Genomic DNA, 24,752 nt, shown 5'->3' with positions numbered 1-24,752 from the left:
AGCAGAAATGTACATATTCTGAAGAGTTAAGAGAAATTATAGAAAAAGTTGATTATATGGAATAGCAAATCTTTAACATGGATGAAATGAATTGTCTTGGAAAAAGTGTCAAATGACTATATATTTTCAAAGAATAAAAACAATTATAGCCCCACCTGCCAGGAGGCAATGGTGGGATAGGTCGTGTCAGCAGCTCTTATGGAGTCATGGGCATACACTTAGGGCCATGAACATCTGTGGGAAGAACAGAAGGATACCGGCAATGGGAGGTTGACAAGCCCAGGGGCCCGGGTGGCTTCAGTTTAAACATTTTACAGACCAGGCACCAGGCAGGGAGGTCCTGGGTAGGACTGGTGGTTCAAAGAATCTCTAAAGTTCCAAGGCTTGCTGGTGATGGAAGGGCCACTGACAGTGGGGACCCAACCAGGACCTAGTACAGTTGTCAAAGAGGTGGAAACTGTAGAACTGAGGGACTCATTGGATCTGCAGATTGAAGCACGGTGTATGTTTAAGGATTCAATCATTGAGTTGATCTTTGATTGACTCCCTGTGGGACCTCCGTCAACTTCCTTAGTCTCTCTGAGCCTCAGTTTCCATATCATATGACGACAGTCATAAAACCCACTTCATTGTGCAGGGGTTATGATTAAAAGGGCTAATCCATATTAATTGCTTCTCCACACAAAGGGAATGCTGGAAATGATTGTATTAACTACCGGTAGGAAATGCAATCATGTGCCCTCTCCTGAGGGGTCAAGAGATGATTAAATTCCTGAGCTCCGCCCTGAAGGGCGTGGCCAATCGAAGGCGCGAACGTGGTCGGGGGCTATATTAGCCCAGGAACCGCTCGTGCAGCTCAGTTCCGCTTCAGCTCAGTGCGCTACGAGACGGGTCTGCTGTCTAGGCTCAGGAGTTACTTCAAAAGCAGCAGCGGAATTCTCTACAACTGAAGATCGAGTGCAGTCATTAGACAACAGCAAAGAGATTCCCATGGATGCCTTCCTCCAGGCACTTGAGGAAACTGACTTTCTCGGGGATCTATCCGAGCTACCTAAGGAACAGGTAAAACCCCTCAATGCACTAGAAGAGCCACAGCTCTATATACTCTTGTCTGCCTCTGGTGAGGGCATGCAACATGCATCAACCCAGAACCAGGTGATGCCTTCTTTGAAGCCCACAGTGTCGACTCCTGTGTGTTCTAACACCCCTGGGACCGTCCTTACCCAGAATTCAACAACGCCCCCTGTTAAAGTTCTTGATATGCCCCTTGGAGGTCTAAGTGGGACTTGTTCCGTGGATCAAGACTTACTTGATCAAATAAAATCAACAGCAGGCTCTCAGATGACAACTGTCACTGATACCCCAAAGACATCATTCTCCAGTGACCAGAAGACAGCTAGTACTGCAAGGAAGATGACAGTCCTCAGTGAAGATGGCCAGATAATGACCCTCAAAAATAACCATACCGTCAGTGAAGGCCAGATGACAAATCAATATGGAGGTCATTTGAAGACCTTCAGTGATACCCAGAGCCTCTATGGAAGCCACATGACAACTCCTAAAGGGGGCCAGATGATGACCTTTAGTGGTGACCAGATCCTCTCTGTGGACCAGATGACAATGTCCAGTGATGTCCAGAGCCTTTATGGAGGCCAGATGACAACATCCAGTGATGCCCAGACCCTCTATGGAGAGCAGATGACAACGTCCAGTGGTGACCAGACCTTCTACGGAGGCCAGACAACAACATCCAGTGGTGACCAGACCCTCGATGGAGGCCAGACGACAATGTCCAGTGGTGACCAGACCCTCTGTGGAGGCCAGATGACAACGTCCACTGGTGACCAGACAATCTATGGAGGCCAGATGACGACATCCAGTGGTGACCAGGCCCTCTGGGGAGGCCAGATGATGACATCCAGTGGTGAACAGACCCTCTACAGAGGCCAGACAACAACATCCAGTGATGTCCAGACCCTCTATGGAGAGCAGATGATAACGTCCCATGGTGACCAGGCCCTCTATGGAGGCCAGACTCTCTATGGAGGCCAGATGACAATGTCCAGTGGTGACCAGACCCTCTATGGAGGCCAGATGACAACGTCCAGTAATGCCCAGACCCTCTATGGAGAGCAGATGACAATGTCCAGTGGTGACCAGACCCTCTATGGAGGCCAGATGATGACATCCAGTGGTGACCAGGCCCTCTATGGAGGCCAGATGACAACATCCAGTGATGCCCAGACCCTCTTTGGAGAGCAGATGACAATGTCCAGTGGTGACCAGACCCTCTATGGAGGCCAGACTCTCTATGGAGGCCAAACGACAATGTCCAGTGGTGACCAGACCCTCTATGGAGGCCAGATGACAATACCCAGTGGTGACCAGACACTCTATGGAGATCAGATGACAACATCCAGTGATGCCCAGACCCTCTATGGAGGCCAGATGATGACATCCAGTGGTGACCAGGCTCTCTATGGTGGCCAGATGATGACATCCAGTGGTGACCAGGCCCTCTATAGAGGTCAGATGACGACATCCAGTGGTGACCACAACCTCTGTGGAGGCCAGATGACAATTCTCAAAGGAAGCCAGATGACAATCTTCAATGGTGACCACACCCTCTATAGGAGCCAGATGACAGCCTTCACTGATAATCATACCCTGTATGGGGGTTGTATGATTTCCCATCTATCCTCATCATTTCCATACCCAGAATTTCTAGTTTTTTCAGATTCCCATTTGATCCAAGGAACCCCAGAAGAGAAGTGGAACCCCAAGGCCCATGGATATAAGAGAAGTCATTTCCAGAAGAAGCCTAACAGTTTGAAGTCCCACACCTGCAAATACCAGGGCTGTGGGAAATCTTTTTCAAAGGCTTCCTACCTCCAAATCCATGAGCGTGTACACACTGGCGAGAGACCCTACTCATGTGATGTAGAAGGATGCACATGGAAATTCGCCCGCTTAGATGAGCTCAGGAGACACAAGAGAAAGCACAGCGGGGAGCGACCCTACCCATGTACTAAATGCGACAGAAGTTTTGCACGATCTGATCACCTAAAGGAGCACCAAAAACTCCACAGATAATTTCCACTGACGATTATGAACTCATCAGCCCATGAGGAAATAAGTATAGCTTTAAGTTTCTCCTTACTAAGTTTTTGTATATGCCAGCACACAGTAGGTGCTCAAAATCATTTGTCAACTTTAAAATTTCTATTTTGTGTTTCTAAAATGTACAAGGAATACATCTATGCATATGCATATAAAAACCTTGGATGATACACCAAAAATAATTTGCAGTTTCACTCTTTGAAAGATAGGTTATACCTTTTTTGTAGTGCAATGAAATATGACAAGCTACCACAAAACACATATAAAGTCTTTAGCAAAGATATACACAGACATACATTGTTCTAACATTCAAAAAATGGGTTACTCTAAGTTAGGAAATGTTTATAATAAACATATATGTAATAAAGTTACTAAGTGCAACGAACCATAAAACAAAATTTAACCGGCAAAATTTTATAGCTCCCACCAATGAACCCACTCAATCCGTCAGGGCAAACTCTTCCTAGAATACTTTAATAGGATGTATAAGAGAGACCCCTGGAATCAACCCAAATACCCATCAACAGATGAATGGATAAACAAATTCTTGAATATGCATACAATGCAATATCATTCATTTGTAAGAAGGAATACAGTACTAACACATGGGATAACATAGATGAATCTTGAGGACCTTATATTTAGTTCTTAAAAGCACAATCATACACTATTTGTCCTTTTGTGTCTGGCTTGCTTCACTCAAAGTAATGTCTTATACACAGAGAACAGACAACTGGGGGGAGGGGAGAGAAATAAATAAATAAATCCTAAAAAATAATGTCCTGTATGTTCATCCATGTTGTCATATGCTTCATGACTTCATTTTTTCTTACTGCTGTAAAATATTCGTGTATATATACCACAGTTTGTCCATTCAACAGTTGATTGACATTTGGATTGTTTCCAACTTTTGGCAATCATGAATAAAACCACTAAAAACATCAGCAGGTAGATGTCTCTGTGTCACTGCTCTCAGTTCCTCTGGGTTCATAGCTAGTAATGGTATTGCCAGGTCACAAGGCAAGTCTATGTTCAACTTCCTTAGGAAATGACAGGCAGTCCCCCACGGTCGTAGTACCATTCTACACTCCACCAACAGTGAATGAGGTTCCTGTCTCTCCACATCCTCTCCAATACTTAGAGATTTCTGACTTTTTGGTAGTGTCCATTCTGGTGGGTGTGAAATGATGTCTCATTGTAGTTTTTTTAACAAATCAATTTTATTGATACGTATTACTAAAGCATAAATCAATCCAAAGTATTCATCACTGGTACTTAGAAACACATAGTTGTGCATTCACCACTTCAGTCATTTTTAGAGCAGTTTCATTATTCTAATAATATAGTAATAATAATAATAAAAAGAAAACAAAAAATCTCAAAAAAAAAAAAGAGAGACCCAAGCTCCAACCAACCAATAAAGAGAATTTCTGTACCTGAGGTAATGCAATATTGGGGGAATGCAGGTCAACAGCAGCCAGTGAAGGAATTCGAGATTCTGAAAGAAATTTGTTCTCTTTCTTGATTAGCTTGGAATTTCGAGCTAGATTTAAAATGGCCATCAACAGAGCAAAAAATTAGATATTTGTTAGCTTTTCACATTCTATTCCTGTCCCTCAGAATGTACTTATACATATTTACATATTTAAATATGTAAAGTTCTATGAATTTATTTTTAATATTCTGTTAGTTTATTTAATATAAACATTAAACAATATATAAAATGAGCTGAAAAAAATTAAAAGCACCCTAAACATACCTGTGCCTTCCAAAGCTCTTAGTTCAGGGAGATGATTATAGTTTAGTTCAGGCAAATGGACATCTGTCTTCGAGAATTCTCTTCTTTTATTTGGCTGTAGAAGGTTCTTTTCACTAGAGACCTAATATCATTAGAATGGTTAATAAAAGTGAATTAGCTTCACTTTTCCCCCATTTGTAACCATTATGTTCAAATCCTAAAATTTGTGCAACTAAAGGGTTAGAATAACATAAAATTTGAAGAGTACTAATAACACAAAATTTCATCCAATTATTTCAAACCTCTTCCTCATTAAATTTACTAAAATTGCTAACACATGAATAACTTGATTGCTATGAATTTCTCCTTCTCCCTCTCTGCCAACCTTTAGAGCTGAAACTTATTCACAATTCATGTAGTCCCTACCTTTAACAAATTTCTGGTCTGTCTGCTGTTTTGTGGTAGTACTAGAATGTGGCTATTGCTTTTAAAATTTTGACATGGGACTTTTCCTATCATGCCTCTCCTGTACTAGCTCTCATGGTCTGTTTAAACTTTCTGCTGAGCACAGAAAATTGTAAGCAAATACCATGAGGAGGTACTGCTAAATGTTTTTTTATAACATGCAATTGTATTTTATTAGCTAAATTTCTCAAAGCCATTTTTAAAATTAAACTATTTATTTAGAACTGTAACTTACATATTTTTTACATATTTTTTTTACATATTTTCCTCTAAATGGACAATGTCCAAATGAAAGACCTTTTCTTTTGTTTTACTTCCAAACCTCTCCTCTTACTTTCAAATGTACATAAAGCCTTAGGAAAAAGCCAAAACTTAGACCATGCCCTTTTCCCCGTGTCTTTCCCTATTGGTCTCTGCACCAACATATGTTCTCATTTTATTCCCATCTATGCTCTCTTTACAAATTACAATATTCCTCCTTTAAAACACTTTTAATCTAGAAACAAAGGATCACAGAAAATATGGTAAAGTATTTTTTTGACAAGCTTTTGAATATTTGAAAAGAACCAAGTAAAAGTTCTGAGACTACAGGATTTCACTAAGCACTGCAGGAGTGCTGGATCCCACCCAGGTACAATCTGCCTGGGTGACAGGAACACTAAGAGGAAGAATTACCCATTCTGTATTAAAATGTCCAAAACCAAGCATCCTGGACCAATCCCTACCTCCAACCCCTGAAGTCCTGCCAGGATAGCCCTGGAGTCCCACAGGAGGATGTTCTATTTATTTGTTTTTGTTCATTTGCAACACTGAAGAATGAACAACAGAGCCAGAGCGCCCAAATGAACACAGAAATAAAAATTAGTGCACTTCAGATAAAAGGTGATAAAAAATATTGAGAAGCATATCATTAACTTTTCCCCCGTGGAGATCATCTTTATTTTGATTGCAAAGGTACAATTTACTTAGTTACTTCACTTTTTCTTTGTTCCCATTTGAAATCTCATAGCCTGCCATGGAGACCACTGCCTTCACTATTAAACTGTTATGCAAGAACATTATAAAATAGAAAGTATAAACTAAGATAGTGCTTTTTACAGTATTCAGATTACTGCATTAAAGCAACATTGATTTTAAAAGGCAAGTGAGTAAATTGGCAAAATATCCCATTCCTTTTCTAATGAAGAATGGTACAAAATGGCACACATGTTAAACACTAAATTACAAGTGTTAGGTGATCAAAAACGATAGTCATGGGAAAGTTATTTCCGCAACTTAATTTTTACCCAAGGATACAAAAGTAACCATTATTCTAAAGAAAATAAGGGAAGGTATACACAGTGGCTCATACAATGAGACTGCATTATTTAAGAAAGTATCAACACCAATTTATATCTTCTATTGTGCTTAGCACAGTGCTTGGAATATAGTATGCATTTAATAAGTGTTTATTGAATTAATCCATTTTTTCCAAGGTCAATTAATATGGACAAGTTTCCTTTGTTAGATCACTTCCAAATACTGAGAGATGGCAGAAAAGAAGTTGTATTAGCAAAGATAGTAAAATCCTAAGTGCTTAATTTAACTTGAAATGAAACACGCTTTCAGTTTAACAATGTCACCCTGTGCATGTGAGCACATTATCAAGTGTCCTCTTCACCATACAGTCCTTCCACACTTTTCAGAGTAAAGGTGGTGCTGATGCTCATCTCTCTATCAAAAGGTAAAAAAGAGTCATGTGCACATGAATAAACCCTAGGCAACTTCAGCAACCAAGATGGATTGCAAAAAGCAGCTAGGGAAGATCAACATGCGTGAATGTCGAGGCAGTTATAAAATTGAACAAAAAAAAAAACCAAAATCCCTCTTTGTTTTAAGACCAGGCAAATGCAGGGACCAAAACTCTGCAGTAAGCCAGTTGGAATGTGTTTTATTGAATAAAAGAATAATAACTTCAACTATTCTCCTAATTTTCTTAGTACTATTGCTTCACTGTTGGTAAAGTCTTAAAAAAAAAAAAAAGAGTAGTTGTACCACTTCAATTGTGTTTTAAAAAATTCTACACTTTTCCAAAATGTTTCATTTGTGAATCACAGAAACACTATGTTCTTTTCCACATTTTCAAAACAAGTGATACACAGAGCTATGTGGTTTGCTAAACATATAATGAAATCATATATTTGTAATATACATACATGTATGTCTGTATATGTAAATATGTAAGTGTAATGAATCTGTGTATGTATGTATAATGGTAGCATCAAGCCCAGGATTGAGGTTCCTTCATGCCTCCAGTTTAACATTCTGTTAATTATGTCACTCTACCTCCCAGAAAATTCTTTAGAAGTCCTGTAGTTAGCTTTTGAGTCTCTGTCTTTTGGATGTTTCTCCCAGCTCTTTTAATAGAACAAGTGCTTAGGCTCTTGGTTCAAAAACAGCTATAAAATGAAATAATTAGTTCAAAGAAACTATCTCCAAGTACAAAAAACAATACAGTAATTAGTTCAAACTACCAGTTTTACTATCATGTATCATTCAAAGAGTGGCAAATAAATACTTGAGATGTTTACAACTTTTTCAATCACATCTCAGAATTAGGGCATAAAACATGGGAGAGGGAGGTTGATCTTTAACCTAGAAGTTGAAAAAAATCTAGGGTTTGTGCAGCCTGCATAAATTTTCATTAAGGAAAGACTCCAGTAGTGTTTTCTGCCCTACTCTTTACCTCCTTTCTGGTTGCCTCTTCCAAAGAAGTATAGACAGAAATAGGATCTAGAATTATCAGCCAGCCTTGATTATGCAATGCCTAAAAGCAGGCTCATATCAATTCCAGCAAAATGGTATTTGAAAAGCCTTGTTGATCAAAATAATCTTCCAAAGCAGACCAGGATTGTGAAACACAAAATAGTCATCAGGTGTATCAAAAAGGAAACTACGACACAGAAATTGTAGGCTTAGAATAATTAAAAGAAACACAAATGCAATGTCTAAATCATGAGATGAAAGCAAGGCTGCATTTTGTTTCAGTTCTAAGAAGAATGAGAGAGGTAGGGAAGGAAAATTTGTGAGAAAAATACTCCTCTGGGAAGACTTCCAAACCTCTTTCTCCCCGTAAAAGAATTCATTCAACACATTTAAGTAACTTCAATGCTGCAGACACTGTTCTAGGTCCTGAGGAAGAGTAGTGAGGAAAACAAAGCACAAGTCCCTACCCTCAGGAAGCTTACATTCCAGTGGGGAAGGCAGACAATATATAAATAAGTAGAATAGAGAAGATGTCAGGTATATGCAATGGGGGGAAAAAATAGAGCAAGGAAAGGGGATAGAAAATGTAGCAGTTTGGCAAGGTTTATGAATTCTAGAAATAGATATTGGATTATGTTTGTAAACTGGTCTGTTTATCTGGGCATTTTCCTCTTTGATTGTTTTAAATTTAGAGGTTTCACTTTTGCTTGATTAAATTATGATGAGGGCTTTGATTTAGCCACAGCAGTAGGAGGTTGAGGTACTGCCCCCTTGGTGGGTGGAGACACACAGACAAAATGTCATGGCAGAGGAGAGAGTTTGAGTTTTTGATGCTGGAGCCCTGGGAAGTAAACACACAGGAGAAGAACACAGAGGAATAGAGATAGTTCCGTAGACACAGCAGAGTCCCCAGGAAAAGAATAAGCCTGAGAGCCTATAGCTGCAGCTGAGCCCAGAGAGAAACGAGCCTTGGGAGAGAAACAAGCCTTATCCCTGCCTACAGCTGAGACTGGAAGTAGCTGGGACCACAGAACCTTAAGAGGAAGAGGAAGTCTGAAACCTCATGGATGTCATCTGCCGTCTTGTTCAACACATGGCAAATGACTTTGGTTGAAAAAGTACCTCTTATGGTACCGTGAGTTGACTCTTTAGGGCCCCAAATAAATATCCTTTATAAAACCCCAATAGGTTTCTAGTACGTTGCATTAGCATCCTTTTGGCTGACTAATACAGAAAATAATAGAAGATAAAGTGAGTTGCAATATTAAATAGGGTGGTTAGAAAAGACTTCACAATAAGGTTTCATGTGAAACAAGAAGCAGAGAAAGCAAATTATTTGGGTTGTCTGGGAGAATTTTCTAAACAGAGGAAACTGCAAGTACAAAAGCCCAAAGGTAGGAGAATGCCTAGTCATGTTCCAGGAATAACAAAGAAATCAGAGTGGCTGGAACAGATTGAGCAAGAAAGCAGCAGGAGACGGTCAGAGATGTGGGGAGTGAATAATGCATGGACTTATGGGACACTGTAAAGACTCTGACCTTTACTTGAGATGAGAAGCCAATGGAGGGTTAAGCAGAAGAGTGATGATGATTTCACTTAAATTTAAAAAAAAAAAACACTCTGGCAGGTATGTTATGATAACAATACTCCTTTCTGTGCTATCTCTGAACCTTGCACATGCTTCTACTGCTACAATCTGAAATTATGTTTTAATTTGTTGATTCCCCTCCTAGACTATGAACTCCTTAAAGGAAAAGACTGACTTACATATATCCGCTGTCTTACACATAATAGATGATTAATAAATATTTGTTAAATGAATACAAGATATGTTCACCAAAAATCTGGTGAGGGTAAGGTAGTCAGACAATTTATCTTCTCATCTACTCTAAAAAAGAACTGATTTACTATGTTACTGAAAAATTGAAACAGATAATAACATAACATCTTATATTTAAACTTTCACATTTTTAAATCACTTTCACATTTATGACTATGACAGTTGGGGTGATGTATGCATAATTAAGGTTTCATTTATGATGTATCTCCAAATAAAATTCTGAGTTCTTCACTAACATATTTAATATTAACAAAATTCTAGAACTGATTAATGCTTGCTAGTCTAGCACTGAGAACAATTCACTTACTGATGTGGTCACATTAATATTATAAATGACTGATGGAGAATGTTTATTTGGCTTAACAAATGGAATGTAATATTTCTTGGTTTTCTCATCCAATCTGTAACAACAAAAAAAAACTTAAGTCAGAACCAGCAATAATTATTTTTTCAAGCACAAAACCAAATGAGAGAGCACCAAACGTATTGCAATGCAATCAGAATTCAATGCCTATTATCAAATTTGCAATGCACACAAATCTGGTGAAACATTCTATCCTCTACCCCTACCCTCATATCTCCTACCCAACCCCGAACTCCTACCAAATAAATTACCTCCCTTTCAGCAAAATTGCCAAACAGAGCTCCTTTGTACCACTGAATGCCCACAACTATGCCATGCAGCAGCAGATCCTCAAAACCAGTTATGTCTTTTATTATAACAACCTCCTTCCACATTATTAGACTAAATAGCTTTTCCCCTTAAACAATATGGTACCATTTTTTTAGGACTCAGAGGTGAATCTTTTTTTATCTAATGTTAATAATTTTCATCCCATAGGCCAGAAATTGTTTTGAAACAGCAAACTGACAAGATTTAATATCAACCAAAAGCTTGAGAGTAATGCAATGTGGCTGAATTCACAAATACTCCTTTAAGCAGTTTTTCGGTTTTATTTCCCTAATTCATACCTGTAACTTTGAACTCCTGGGGTAGTACCCATTCCAGAATTAATACTGGGAGCCACTGCAGAAAGATTGTGCATAAGTGGGGGAATTGCCACCCCTGGATTCTTTGTATGATCCATACTGCCTTTGCTGCAGTTTCTGAGGCTTGTGGAAGGCACTGTTTTGATGTGGCTTCTCCCGTTGTCAAGGAGACTGCTGGTATTTGAAGCTCGACCGCCTTTTTCAGCTTTTTCTCCATCAATTTTTGACGGTTTTATTTTAAATACTTTAGATTCCTTAATTTGGGGACCAGCATTTGTATCCTGACAATTAATTAAAATGTTAAGACCTGAGGAGAATGAAAAACACCACTCCCTATAAAATACCTGTCAACTAGAGCAGAATTTCATAAATATCACCATTTTGTGCTCCCGTTTTCTTTAGTCTCCCTAAAGAATTAAAATTAATCCAGACATTCTTATGCAGATATTTATTGTGAAAACAATCGGAATGGAACTGCAATTCACACTAATTCTGATACTATATATATATATATATATATATATATTTCAAGGGGAAAAAATGTGGATCAAGAATGCCAAGGAACAAATATTGAAACCGTTTCACTACTCTTTTGTAGCATTTGAGGAAATGGGTGTGGGTCAGTGGTGAATTTGAAGTACTTTATGAAGAACAGATTCTGGATAACTTACCAAGAAAAAATTAATTAAATATCAAAATCTCAATTTTCAAATGTTCTATTTTATAAAAAACTCTAAAAATGACATTTTCTTCATATCACTTAAGGAAAAATAAAACGGTGCATGTGTGTTTGTATCCGTGTGTCCTTGGATGACAGTAATTTCTTCAAGATACCTGTTGCCAAGTCTGGTACACAGGAAGCACTCAATACAGACATGTTAAGATTTTTTTTTTAAAGTAATAACTTGTTCACTACTCAGAAAACTTTTTGTATCTTTATTCTTTCCTCAAAAAAATGAAAGATATTTAGGTATGTTAAATTTAAAATACAATACACATTTAAAATATGGATATTTACCTGCACCACAAGCATTTTTCTTTCTTCACCTAAAGAATCATTTTTCTCTTTTTCCATCTTTCTGTTTTGGGGTTTTTTAGATAAAGAAATATTTCTGGCATCATTCTGTATTAACTGTAGTTCATGAGAAAACCTACATAAAATATATTTGTCAATAAAATAAAACCAGATAAGACAACCAAACAGAGAAAAACTGGTTTCCAAGACATGTTTTAAAATTGAGCTTTTGTAAGTAGACTATGTTATTTAAAATGAGAAAATTCATGTCCTAATGATCAGTTCTCAGAGGATGGTCTGTAGAGCCCTGGAGATCCCTAGAATCTTTCAGAGATTCACAAAGTCAAAGTTATTCTTATATGAAAACAAATATGTTATTTGTCTCTTTTTTTTTTTCCACCACATAGATATTTTCACTCATGGTATCAAAACAACGGTTGGTAAAGCTGCTGGCACCTTACCACAATTCAAAGAGTGATACCAAATGGCACTAGCAGTTATTGTATTCTTCATGGCCAGATATTTTCAATTTTTAAAAATTCAAGTTTCACTTAAGAACGTCTCTGGTGAAGCAGTAAAAAGAAAGTATCATTTTATATCAAATCTAAATTCTAAAACAATTGTCTTTTTCATATTATATGACAAAATGGAAATATGCATAAAGCACTTTTGCTACATACTAAAGTATAATTGTTGTGTCATTGTGTTACAAACACTTTTTCATGCAATAATATTTTTACTGGAGAGAAAGAATGATGGAAAAACCATGGTTATTGAGAGTTGGAATATCTCGCAGACAATTTTTTTTTTAATGAACAAGGTAAGCCTGTTACTTCAAGAAAACAATTGACAAATACTTTTGTCAATGATAACATTCTAATTTTTAGGAAAAATTAGAATTCTGTTAACATATCCATGTCTGTATGCCTTAAAGTTCCTCAATACTTAAAGATGTTTCTGCTGAGATAGAAAGTGACTTTTTGATATTGTATAATGAAGTATGTAATATCTGCATAACTCAGAAGCCAATATTTTCCCAACTACAGCATCATGTTACAAAATCATGCACAGATAAAAGAACTATTCAAAGTGAAAGAGACATGGATGGATTTTAATGTAACAAAGTAAGAAAAATTCATTGATACGGTTTTCAGATTCAACAGTCCAAATAACCTTTAAGAAACATAGAGAACACCTCCGCTTCCCAGGGAACTCCACCACCCACTGAATAATGACCTTCAACCCTTTTTGGCTTCTTTAAGCTAAAGTTTGTCTCTTTATCTTGATTATGAAACTGGTCCTATTGGACTTTCAGCCTCCATCTTGGATTTTCATGAAGCGCTATGCAACTATGAAGACATCATTTTCAGTGAATTGTGGCCAGATGTGTTTTGGTTTACATTTAGGAGCCCTCATGCAGATCTGACAGCAGGACCTGGCTCAATACAAATATCCTACTCAATAGATTCCTACTCATAGTATCGAAGAATACCCACAATCATCTGAAAAGACTAAAAAACATATCTCCCTTTCTCAGCTACAGAGTTGTGTGAAGTCAGTTTCTTCATATACTTCAACCAAAATAACATACTACAACTGCTTGAATGCAGAAGCAGATATAAGAATCCAGCTGTCTTTTATTACGCTAGATATTAGATTTGCATTTTCTCATTTTTTGTTTAGGCATATATAATTATTTTTCATTTAAAAATGCTATTCATGTTAATATGTGTGACAGCCATCCTAGAAGTGTGCTTCTTAAATCTTAAGAAAATCTGCTGAGGAGAGCACGTTTGACTGACAGGTCCAGCTGCCACCCCTTTGGATTAACTTTCACATCAGACTCAAGGCCACTGCTCCCTCGCTCTCTGGCATATGCTTGCAGCCAATGCCTCTGTGAAAGTACTAGTGTCAGACCTATTCACGCCTGGGGCAAGACTCTTCCAGTGGGACTCTTCCAACTAGCAACCTTTGCTAACTTAGGCGCTTCCCATCAACCTAGCCAAAACTTTCTCAGAGCTGTGGTGTGATATGAGACTCTGCCTACCCAATCCTCCTTCTCTCTCCCCTTTCATAAGTATCAGAACAGCATTGTAGGCTAAAGGCACTCTTTATCTTCTTTTTCCTTCACAGGATAAAAGACTGTACGTCCAATCTCATTATGACATCTGTTTCTTAAGAACCCAAACTAACATGACATATAAAGGGTTTATCATTTTTATTTTTAAATGATCATTGGTAAATATTTTTAAAGTGTGTCTTGATTTCTAATTGGCAAATATCAGTTGATATGTTACTCATAATTAAAGTTTTTCGAGGTTCTCAATAATTTTTAAGAGTGTAAAGTGTCCCAAGATTTTTAAAAATTTGAGAAGAGCTTCCCTAGATGTATATGATCATATTTAAATCTGGGGGGAAGCAGACTTGGCCCAATGGATAGGGCGTCCGCCTACCACATGGGAGGTCTGCGGTTCAAACCTCAGGCCTCCTTGACCCGTGTGGAGCTGGCCCAGGCGCAGTGCTGATGTGCGCAAGGAGTGTCCTTCCACGCAGGGGTGTCCCCCGGGTAGGGGAGTCCCACATGCAGGGACTGCGCCCATAAGGAGAGCCGTCCAGCACAAAAGAAAGTGCATTCCTGCCCAGGAATGGTGCTGCACACACGAAGAGCTGACACAACAAGATGATGCAACAAAAAGAAGCACAGATTCCCAGTGCCGCTGATAAGGATAGAAGCGGTCACAGAAGAACATACAGCAAATGAACAAAGAGAGTAGACACCTGGGGGGAAGGCGGGGGAAGGGGAGAGAAATAAATAAAAAATGAATCGTTAAAAAAATAAAAAATAATAATAAAACTAGGAAAGTGATCAATTCAAGGATTTATCCAGCATATTATTAATACCCCATAAATGTCACTAATAATGGCAATCAACAGTGATGTGGAATAAATTTAGTAGATATTTTATCTAATACAATATTCTTTTCTATAATTCATTATATAGGAAGTAAGCAGCTCTCTAATATAATGGCAGGGTGAATATGGGCCCTATAGACCTATATATAAGCATATACAAGTCTATTACCATTTAAAACATTCACCATTTCTTTTCACATTCATCTGTTCTATAATATTTAAAATCATTCTTGGAACAAACAATCCTAGTGCCAGGGGTTATATTTTCAATTAAATAAGAAATTGTGCTAGGCTTTCTAAACTGTAGTAAATATGATACAGTCAATGACTTCAAAAAGTTTTAACATGATTGTGCAGATGATATATAAATACATGCATATATATAAATATTTAGCAACATACATGGTATTACATGGTAAGGGCCCCTTGAGTGGTAGAGATGATGAGTACCCCAGGGGTTAAGTCTTTGTGGGAAGGAATAGCCATAGAAGGCTTCAAGACGATGGAGGTCCCGGGGAGAGGCTTCATTCTAAGAAGCAGAGGAGATAGGATTCTCCTTGTTGAAATGTTGCACAAGAAAATCAAAAAAGGTGGGGCCATGATCCCAAGTAGAGTCCTGGGATTGATTAACCTGACAGGCTGAAATAAAGGATTTCTGTTGGTAAAATAGCAGGAGCTAAGCCGAAGACCATTTCTGGTTTTCAAAATCAATAGTCAAGACTGTCAGGAGTGGATGTGGCTCAAGCAATTGAGTACTCCCCTCCCACATGGGAGATCCTGGATTTGGTTCCCAGTACCTCCTGAAAAAGAAAAAAAAGAAAAAGAAAAAAAAACAAAACAAGCAAACAGACAAAAAACCTAACTCAGGGAAGCTGATGTGGCTCAGTGGTTTTGAGTGCCTGCTTCCCTCAGATGAGGTCCCGGGTTCATTTCCGGATCCCCAGTACATTTAAAAAAAAAAAAAAGTGTCAAGCTGGGGAGTTTAAATCTGTTCAGCAATCAAAGAAAAACAATTGAATGATTCTGAGCAAAAAGAAGAACATAATTTAAAGCAGTGTTTCAAGAAAATGGATCCATCTGCTCATTGAGAAATGGATTAGAAAGAAGAGTGACAGGAGACCAGGCAGACCAAACACAGAATACGAAATAAACTAAGGATAATACTTTGGTTATTTTTTTGTAATGAAAACACTTTTCTCTATAGCCTGACTTCTCTTTTACCCAGTCTTAATGTCTTCCAAAATTCATTTGAGGATTTAGAATTATTTGCAATAATAGTTAACTGATATTTTAGAAAAAAACATGTTCTTAGCTTCACTTCTTATTTGCAATATAAGTGTGTTGAAGTGAGCTACTTTTCTAGCCCTACTAAAAATTTCCCATTTGGTGTAAATTCATAAATTCTCCTCTGAAACAGCTGACAGTTATTCATAACTTCTAAAATAACATCCAGTATTAATCTAGTTGAGATGTTTTATGCTTGGAGATACATGTACAGATTTCTAGTTTAATGTACCTTTTCATCTTACATGCTAAAGCTTGATTCCAAAGACGAAATGGCCATAATCCTATGTTAACTTTAAAAAAAGAAAAGAAAAAGGAGGTAGCTTCAATAGTGTGATGTGAGAGGCAGTCATTTATTCAGACTCTGGGTGCTTAAAATTCTTCCACTGGACATTAGTTTCATTGTGTCAAGCATTATTCTCCTTATAGGCACCTTTAAAAGTGCAAATACCCATGCGAGTGGGTTAGTTTGGTGAGTTAGTTTTCAGATCACTTTCTTCTCAGGAGGAATGAGAAAGCAAACACCAGTCACCCAGGAAATGCTAAAAGGAAGGAAAGACAGAAAGGGGTGCAGAGGGAATCTGTGGCAGCCATGGATCTCCCTTCTAGAGAGAAGTTGAGACTAAGTGTGTAGTTAGCTGATGGCTTCCAGCTACCTTTAGGATCCTCCATGGTGTTTGTACCAAGACCACACTTTCTCTAAGATGCTCCAACTTCACAGTGGCAGTTCTGAAGTCAGGTCATTCCTATCCAATGTGGGACTCCTCTAAAGAGTAATCTTTCCTCTGGAGCTCCCCATTAACCTGGATGAGACTTTTCTACACAGGTTGAATCTCCTCTCCTCTTTTTTCACAAATGTCAGTCCTGAATTGCTGTCGTGCTGACTTGTGCTCCCTCCCCCCTTTATCTTTCACATTTTCCCCAATAAATCTCTTGTACTTTTAATTCTACCTTGGTGCCAACTTCCTTCAGGGTCTGAATTTACATAAAACCTCAGGTAAATATTTACACAATTTCATCTAGGAACAGGGGTACTATATATGCAGTCAGTAATTAATTACAACTGCATTATTTTGATGGTAAAATAGAAGTTGAAATACAAAAGTATTAGAAAATTCCAGATAATATTCATTGATATTTCTTTCAACTCATCACTCAACATTAATTCTAATTCCACAAATCATATAAGATAAAAGTAATTTATGTAACAAACTTATTTGCCTAAGAAGAGAGACCATTATAAATATTTATTGAACATATATTATTGCCAGACCCTCTTCTAGGTGCTGATATATTGATAAGAGATAAACACATCATTAGATATAGCTTTAAATGACATCAAACATTATCGTACTACTACTGTAGCAGGCAGGATATCACCTTTATGATTCTCAAATCATGTACTAGCTCTGACCCTCCAATGAAGAGAAGAGTTCTACAAAATATCTTATTTTTTTGTCTGTATTTTTTGCTATAATTTTCATTATTTTGTTGGCTTTAAGATGCATCTCATTTTCAGTAATAAGTCACAATTGAAATACATTTTAAGTTGTGTTTCTCAAGTGCTTCAAGAAAAAGGTACTTAAGAATTTATTTTCCTTTAAATGGGCTACTTTTATTTGAAAAACATGGAACTGAATGGCTGGCCAAGAGCCTATTTTTCTGAGAGGCTCTAAGGAGCCTTCTGGGAAACAACTAGGTCTCTAAGAACAGAGATTTGCAGCAAAAGTTTGATCTAAAGAAAATAATCTAAAGTTAGAGGGAAGATGTAGATCCAGATATGCAACACAATGTCTTTTACCTAGCCTCTTTTTAGACCTGGTTTTATGCCTGGGTCCTGAAAAAAGGGGCTGCTATGGAAAACATTAGTGAAGAAGCCTTTTAAATCTCTGCAGGACAATAAAAATGCAAATTGTCACTGCATGGATGCCAGCAGCTAGAGCAGCACAAGAGATTGTGCCAACAGCTTTGGCACCTGCAGGTTTGGTACATCAAGGTCTCTAGTACATCAGCCTGGTCAGCAGTATTATAAGACTTGGCATGGTGTGAGTTTGGCAGCAACTGGAGATGGTGCCTTTGCAATAGCATCAGCACCTAAATTGATGGCATCATGCAACTAACTGGAAACAACACATAAATCAGTTACCTGAGTGGTAGATGTCACCACAGAAAGAAAAGCATGAAGTGGCTGCTTTATGACAACCAAGAGCACTAATTAAGGGAATGCAGGGGACCACCCCTAGGACTTGCATTATTGCTAATGGTGAATAGGAGTAGGATGTTTGATATTTGAGATGCTGCAAAAACAGATGGGGGCAGAAACCAGAGAAATACTGTTTGTTATTAGTTTGGTGACCTTATTTCAACTCTAGGTTGATGTAGCCTGGAAAATATAGGTCAATACTCTACCTCTCAGCAAATCCATCCATACGAAAGAAATCATGGTGCAGGAGCTCAGCACAGAATGGCCTTTTGTCTGGGTCAATATGTAAACATTTCTGAAAGATCAACAAATACATACAGTTCATATAAAATTTTTAAAAACTACATGTATTTAAATTTCTAATTTTAGAAAAATATATAATTCTTCTTTATAGTCAATGAAGAAACATCTATAATGAAGGATTGAAAATAAAACACAGGGGTAGCAGATGTGGCTCAACCAGTTAGGCACCCTCCTACCACATTGGAGGTCCCAATGCCTCCTAAAGGAGATGAGCACACAATGAACAGACAGACAAGAGAACCATCTAGGGGAGGAAGGGGATAAAAAAATAAATAAATCTTTTAAAAATTAAAAAAATAAAGCCCAGATTTAGACAATGACCTTCAATGGTTGTTATTATCACAAAAAGAAATACAACCAGACATTTATGGCCTCTCTGGCAGTTTGATATTATTTATGAATTCCAAGAAAGAAGTATAATGTTTGTAAACTGGTCTGTTCTTCTGTGTGTGTTACCCTCTAATTGTATTAAATTCAGAGGTTTCACTTTTACTTGATTAAATTAAAATTAGGGCTTTGATTTGGCCACATCAGTAGGACGTTGAGTCTCCGCAGCCTCAGTGGATGGATACTCACACAGTAAACAACACAGTAGAGGACAGAGCTTGGTTTTGATGCTGGAGCCCCAGGGAATGCTCCAGCATCAAGAGTCTGGAGGCTGGCAGAAGGTTTGCCCTCATGCACAACTGAGCAGAGTCAGAGAGACAGATAAAGCAGATACAACCCCCAGATATTGGTTCCTTTGAGGGCTAAAGAGACCCATGGGAGTTATGGTCATGGCCGATGGGGTTAACTACCAGGGCAGATGGCCCCTCTTTGGAAATGGAGTTTATGTGTGATGAATCTGGACTCAGATGGGATCTCCCTTCATAAGACTTTCATGCTAATGTGCTGGAGGTGCAGTTAATGTTGGGGTTTAAGATATATTTAGGGGATTTGAATCTCTGGACTGACAATGTGATAGCCAGATCCTGAGCCTCAACAGACTCCAGCACCTACAATCTGATTTATTGGACTTACCACACTCAGCTAAGATGGAGGTGAAGGACAACCACCACACCATGGAGCCTAGAGTGATTACAACTGATAATGGGAGGATTGCATCCAGCATCCAGGTGGAATCTGAGCCTCCTCTTGACATAAAGGTGCAATGGACACAACCAATCCAGTGTCCACATAGAAGAGGTGGCATTGGATTGGGAAAAGTGGACATAATGGACAAAGGGTATGGGGAAAGGCAGGAAGAGATGAGAGGTGGAGGCGTCTTCGGGACATGGAGCTGCCCTGGATGGTGCTTCAGAGGTAATCACCGGACATTGTAAATCCTCACAGGGCCTACATGATGGAATAGAGGAGAGTATGGGCCATGATGTGAACCAATGTATATGAGGTGCAGAGGTGCCCAAAGATGTACTTACCAAATCCAATGGATGTGTCATGATGATGGGAACGAGTGTTGTTGGGGGAGGGGGGAGAGGGGGGGTGGGGGGGTGGGGTTGAATGGGACCTCACATATATATTTTTAATGTAATATTATTACAAAGTCAATAAAAAATAAAAAAATTAAAAAAAAAAAAAAAAAAAAAAAAAAAAAAAAAAAAAAAAAAAAAAACTAACTGCTTGCCTGATACTTTACAGCTGGTCTTGTGGAGAGAGCAAAGCGCACAAGCCCCAGAAGGAGAGACGAGCCTTAGGCCAGCCTAAAGCAGAATGGGAACATGGAGGCTTAAGGGGAAGAAGCAGCCTGAACCCTCGCAGAGACTGGCAGGCATCCTGCTCCAAAACGTGGCAATGACTTTGGGGAGGAAAGTAACTTATACTTATGGCCTTGTGACTGTAAACTTCTACCCCAGATAAATAGCCATTATAAAAGCCAGCATATTGCAGGTACTTTCATCAGCACCCCTTTGGCTGACTAATACAGCCTCTGAGTGGAAATATACAAATCTCCTATGAAGTAGTCTTGTCAAAAAAATCAAACCTAATTCTGATCAAGCTCTTCCTCTACTGCGAGTTTAAAAGAAATTCAGATGCAAAGGATATATTAAACTACACTATGTGAGAAATTCCAAGGGACCAAAACACTACTTTCTTCAACAAATAAAGTGCAAGGTTTAAACAAAAAGGAAAGAATTTCGAAGGGCTTATGAACTGAGTCCTAAGAGACATAGCAACCACTTGCAATCTAGAGACTTCATTTGGATTGTAATTCAAACTATAAAAAGAAATTATAAGACAATCAATGAAATAATGAACACTGATTAGATATTTATGATATTAAGGAAATGTGAATTACTCAAATTTAACATCCTTGCAGAATGGAAGGGAAAGGACCTACTCTGTGCTTATTACTATGCAAGATGCTTTCTATAGATGATTTTATTTTGATGTAAGGTCTTATTCTGATTAATTAGAACCCCTCTACCAGTTAAAATAGAAGAAACTCAATAAATAGCTTTAAATGAACAAGAAAAGTACTATTAATAATTGAAGTATTGGGAAGTGGATGTGGCTCAGCCTTCCACATAGTAGGTCCCAGGTTCAGTTCCCGGTGCATCCTGGAGAAGGTGAGCTGGCACAACAGAAAGGCATGGTGAGCCGATGCAACAATATGATGCAACAAAGAGACACAAAGAGAAAAGACAATCAGAGACACAACAAACCAGGGAGCTAAGATGGCTCAAGCAATTGAGCACTCCTCTCCCACATAGGAGGTCCCAGGTTCAGTTCCTGGTGCCTACTAAAGAGAAGATGAGCAGATATAGAGAGCACACAATGAATGGACACAGAGAGCAGACAGCAACCTCAAACAAAAGGGGGGCGGTGGAGAATCAATAAATAAAGTAAATCTTAAAAAAAAAAAATTGAACTATTTACAAGTGAAATGATATAATGTCTGGGATTTCCTTCAAAATTCTCAAAAAATAAAGTTGAGGGGAATGTAGATAGATAAAAGAAGATTGGCAAAATGTTGATATAGTTGAAATTAGATGATAGGTACATGATAGTGATAGTTCACTATACTACTATTCTTTCTACTTTCATTTATATGTTTGAAAATTTCCATAAAAAATGTTTCAAGGGAAATGATTGTGGCTCAAGTAATTAAGCTCCTATTTACCATATGGAGGACCTGGGTTTGATCTCTAGGACCTTCTGGTAAAAAAAGAAAAAGTGCATCCCACGACCTGCACAGAGGCACAGGCGCCTGCATGGTGAAGCAATGCACCAAAAAGATGATGACACAACTAAATAGAAAAAAAAATGTTCAAAAGTTATACAATTCAATTACAAAGCACACAAATTGGAAAATAGTTTAGCCTTTATTCCCTTTAAACCTCTCCCCAGATAGATTATGAAGCTTGTCCCAATGAAAATATTTGATCTGTTAGAAAATTATGTAGAAAAGTAGAAATATGTTATTCTAAGAACTTATTATAACTACTTAAAATCTTACTAGATTTATTTTTTTAATGATCTATTTAAATAATAAAAAGGGGAAACGGATGTGGCTCAACCAATTAGGCTCCCATCTACCATATAGGAGGTCCAGGGTCTGATGCCCACGGACTCCTATGAGGGCAAGCTGGCCCACATGGTGAGCTGGCCCACGCTGAGTGCCAGCCCACGTGGGAAAGCCATCCCATGCAGGAGTGCTGGCCAACGCAGAAAGCTGGCACAGCAAGATGACACAACAAGAGACACAGAGGGGAGAAAATAAGACGACATAACAGATTAGGGAGTTGAGGTGGCACAAGAGAGTAATCACCTCTTCCCCACTCTGGAAGGTCCCAGGATTGGTTCCCAGAGCCACCTAATGAGAATACAAGCAGACACAGAACAACACATGTGAATGGACACTGAGAGCAGACAACAGGGGGAGTGGGGGGAGAAATAAATAAAAAATAAATAAATCTTTAAACAGTAAAAAGGCAAAACCATTCTGGTATTTTAGAAGTGTAGCAGTTTGAAATAGTTATGAATTCCAAAAAGAAATATTGAATTATGGTTGTAAACTGATCTTTTCCTCTGGGTATATTAGATTATATTGGATTCAGAAGTTTACTTGATTAAGTAAACTTCTTGTGCCAGTAGGGCATTGAGTCCCCACCCCTTGGTGAATGGGGACTCACAGATAAAAGACATGTCAAAGGACAGAGTTGAAGCATTCTTGATGTTGGAGTTTGATGCCGAAGTCTTAAGCTAGAGCCCCGGGAAGTAAGCACACAGAGGAAAGAGAAGCAAGCCCCAGTAAGAGAGGAATCCTGAGCCGGAAAAAAGCAAGCCCTGGGAAGAGAGGAACCCCAGAAGCCTGAACCCTGATAGATGTTGGCAGCCATCTTGCTCCAACATGTGGAGATAGACTTGGGTAAAGTAAGTAATTAATGCTTTATGGCCTGGTATCTGTAAGCTCCTGCCCCATATAAATATCCTTTATAAAAACCAACTGATTTCTGGTATTTTGCACCAGCACCCCTTTGGCTGCCTAATACAAGAGGTATTTACTTCATCAATACTTTAGGACAATCTGAACTGAGTACTATTGGAGATAACCTAAAAGATCCATTTTCTGAGTCAATTTGACCTAGTAAGAATCTCCTTAATATCTTCTTCAATCAAATACAAAGTAAAAGTGATGATCATTTGAAATGAGCTGCAATAAATCCTGGCTAAGTGAATCCTTTGACAATACACTACTGGCTATGATGCTATCTATGCCTTACAATTTAATATTTTCCTACTTCTCTAGCCTTTTATTTTCTTACCATACTTTTCTTCTCTTTCCATTTATACAAGTCTTGGTTTTAATTGTTAAACATTAAAATCATAGTTATGAGTATGTTTTCATGCTTAAAACATGATCACACTGAATGGTTTCTTAATGAGTTAAAACAAGTAAAATTTTCAGGACTTTACCTCTGAAGTCTGCCCGCAAAATTTTTTAAACTCTTTCATAATGTAGAAAAATAAAAATCCTCAGGAGAAATTGCTGACATAAAGGATCAACTAGATTTTTTTAAACAAGAAGAAACTGAGAAATGTATGTTTTTATTCAATTGTATTTTCTTTTTACTTTTTAATTATTGTATACATTTTCAATTATTAAGTGTACAAAATAAAGTTTAAAAAATAAATAGGGAAAAAGAAAAAAAGAGGACAAAACCAAGTCTCCATAATCTAAGTTCCCTGTCAGAAAGAGAAAAAAAAAAAAGTTTGATTACCTTTGCTAAATCAATTGCTACTTCAGAGAGCTTGGGATAGCGTCTTTCAAGAGGTTCTGTTTCCTTGATTTCAGGCAATCTTACTCCAGCAAAGACAGGATTTTTATAAAATAGCTCCTGATGTCTTGGAATTAAATTACCTGGAAGTGAAAACAGCACATATCTCTGTCATTAAACAACATGACAGAAATGATGAGGAGACAGTTGTATGGAATAGAGGGAAAAGTGGAACACAGCTTACGGAGTTTGAGGCTCTCTCAGCATACAAAAACAACCAAAGGCAGTGCTGTTATTGTGATGGTATGTGGCAGCTGTATAGGGGCCTTGACATAAGTCAACTCAAGGAAATTAACATTCCTATCTCAACACACTCATTTGAAAAATTTCACATGTCACTATAAATAGAATTGAAGAAGTGAGGGGATCATAAGAAACACAGAAAAAAAAGCAATTTATATTTTCCTTGTTATAAGTACAGCAATCATTTCTAGCAACAAAACATAAAGTGCTGATCAAAACAATGAAAATATTAAGAGTCATATATTTCAAGGTCTAATCTAGATATCAGTTCCGCCCTTTAAGAAATTAATTTTTGGTCAACTGTTTTTATACCTGTATCTAGGGTCAGATTTGAGCCCCTTACTTTTTCCCTACTTTAATAGGAAAATAAGAAAGAGGAAAATTTCCTCTTTTTAGTATAAAATATATATGAAATTTCTACATTAATAAAAAATTCTACTTTAATAAACTATTGCATTGTTTATTGCATTTCTAACCTGGAAACTTAAAATCAAATACTTAAATTACCTCCATGTGGTTTTCCTGTTATTTTTATTTTCCAAGCTCTTTCTCTCAACATGAAGTTGATATTTCAACAAGTAGAAGAAGACTTTGATAGTCTAGCTTTGAAATTT

General features: G+C 37.8%; 2 protein-coding genes across 2 annotated transcripts in view; one reads left to right on the top strand and one right to left on the bottom strand.

Annotated features, from left to right (window-relative positions):
* CDKL2 (cyclin dependent kinase like 2) overlaps positions 1 to 24,752 on the bottom strand; it is a 66,471-nt gene that overhangs the window by 20,992 nt on the left and 20,727 nt on the right. The window contains exons 6-12 of the mRNA XM_004472567.3: positions 23,839 to 23,978; positions 18,520 to 18,608; positions 11,917 to 12,049; positions 10,881 to 11,179; positions 10,216 to 10,309; positions 4,880 to 5,000; positions 4,557 to 4,663 (exon numbers count right to left, since the gene is read on the bottom strand). Coding sequence (XP_004472624.1) covers positions 4,557 to 4,663; positions 4,880 to 5,000; positions 10,216 to 10,309; positions 10,881 to 11,179; positions 11,917 to 12,049; positions 18,520 to 18,608; positions 23,839 to 23,978 — 983 coding nt within the window. The remainder of the gene's footprint in view (positions 1 to 4,556; positions 4,664 to 4,879; positions 5,001 to 10,215; positions 10,310 to 10,880; positions 11,180 to 11,916; positions 12,050 to 18,519; positions 18,609 to 23,838; positions 23,979 to 24,752) is intronic.
* On the top strand, positions 991 to 3,093 carry KLF18 (KLF transcription factor 18). The gene has a single exon (XM_071212660.1). The coding sequence runs from the start codon at positions 991 to 993 to the stop codon at positions 3,091 to 3,093; it is 2,103 nt and encodes a 700-aa protein (XP_071068761.1).

This window comes from Dasypus novemcinctus, chromosome 1, assembly GCF_030445035.2.
Source record: "Dasypus novemcinctus isolate mDasNov1 chromosome 1, mDasNov1.1.hap2, whole genome shotgun sequence".
Lineage (NCBI taxonomy): Eukaryota > Metazoa > Chordata > Mammalia > Cingulata > Dasypodidae > Dasypus > Dasypus novemcinctus.
The sequence above is the reverse complement of the archived record's forward strand: the minus strand, read 5'-3'. Positions and strand labels throughout refer to the sequence as shown.

Bases quoted from the DNA above. Each gene is read 5' to 3' on its own strand.
- KLF18 (XM_071212660.1), top strand. From the start codon at position 991: ATGGATGCCTTCCTCCAGGCACTTGAGGAAACTGACTTTCTCGGGGAT.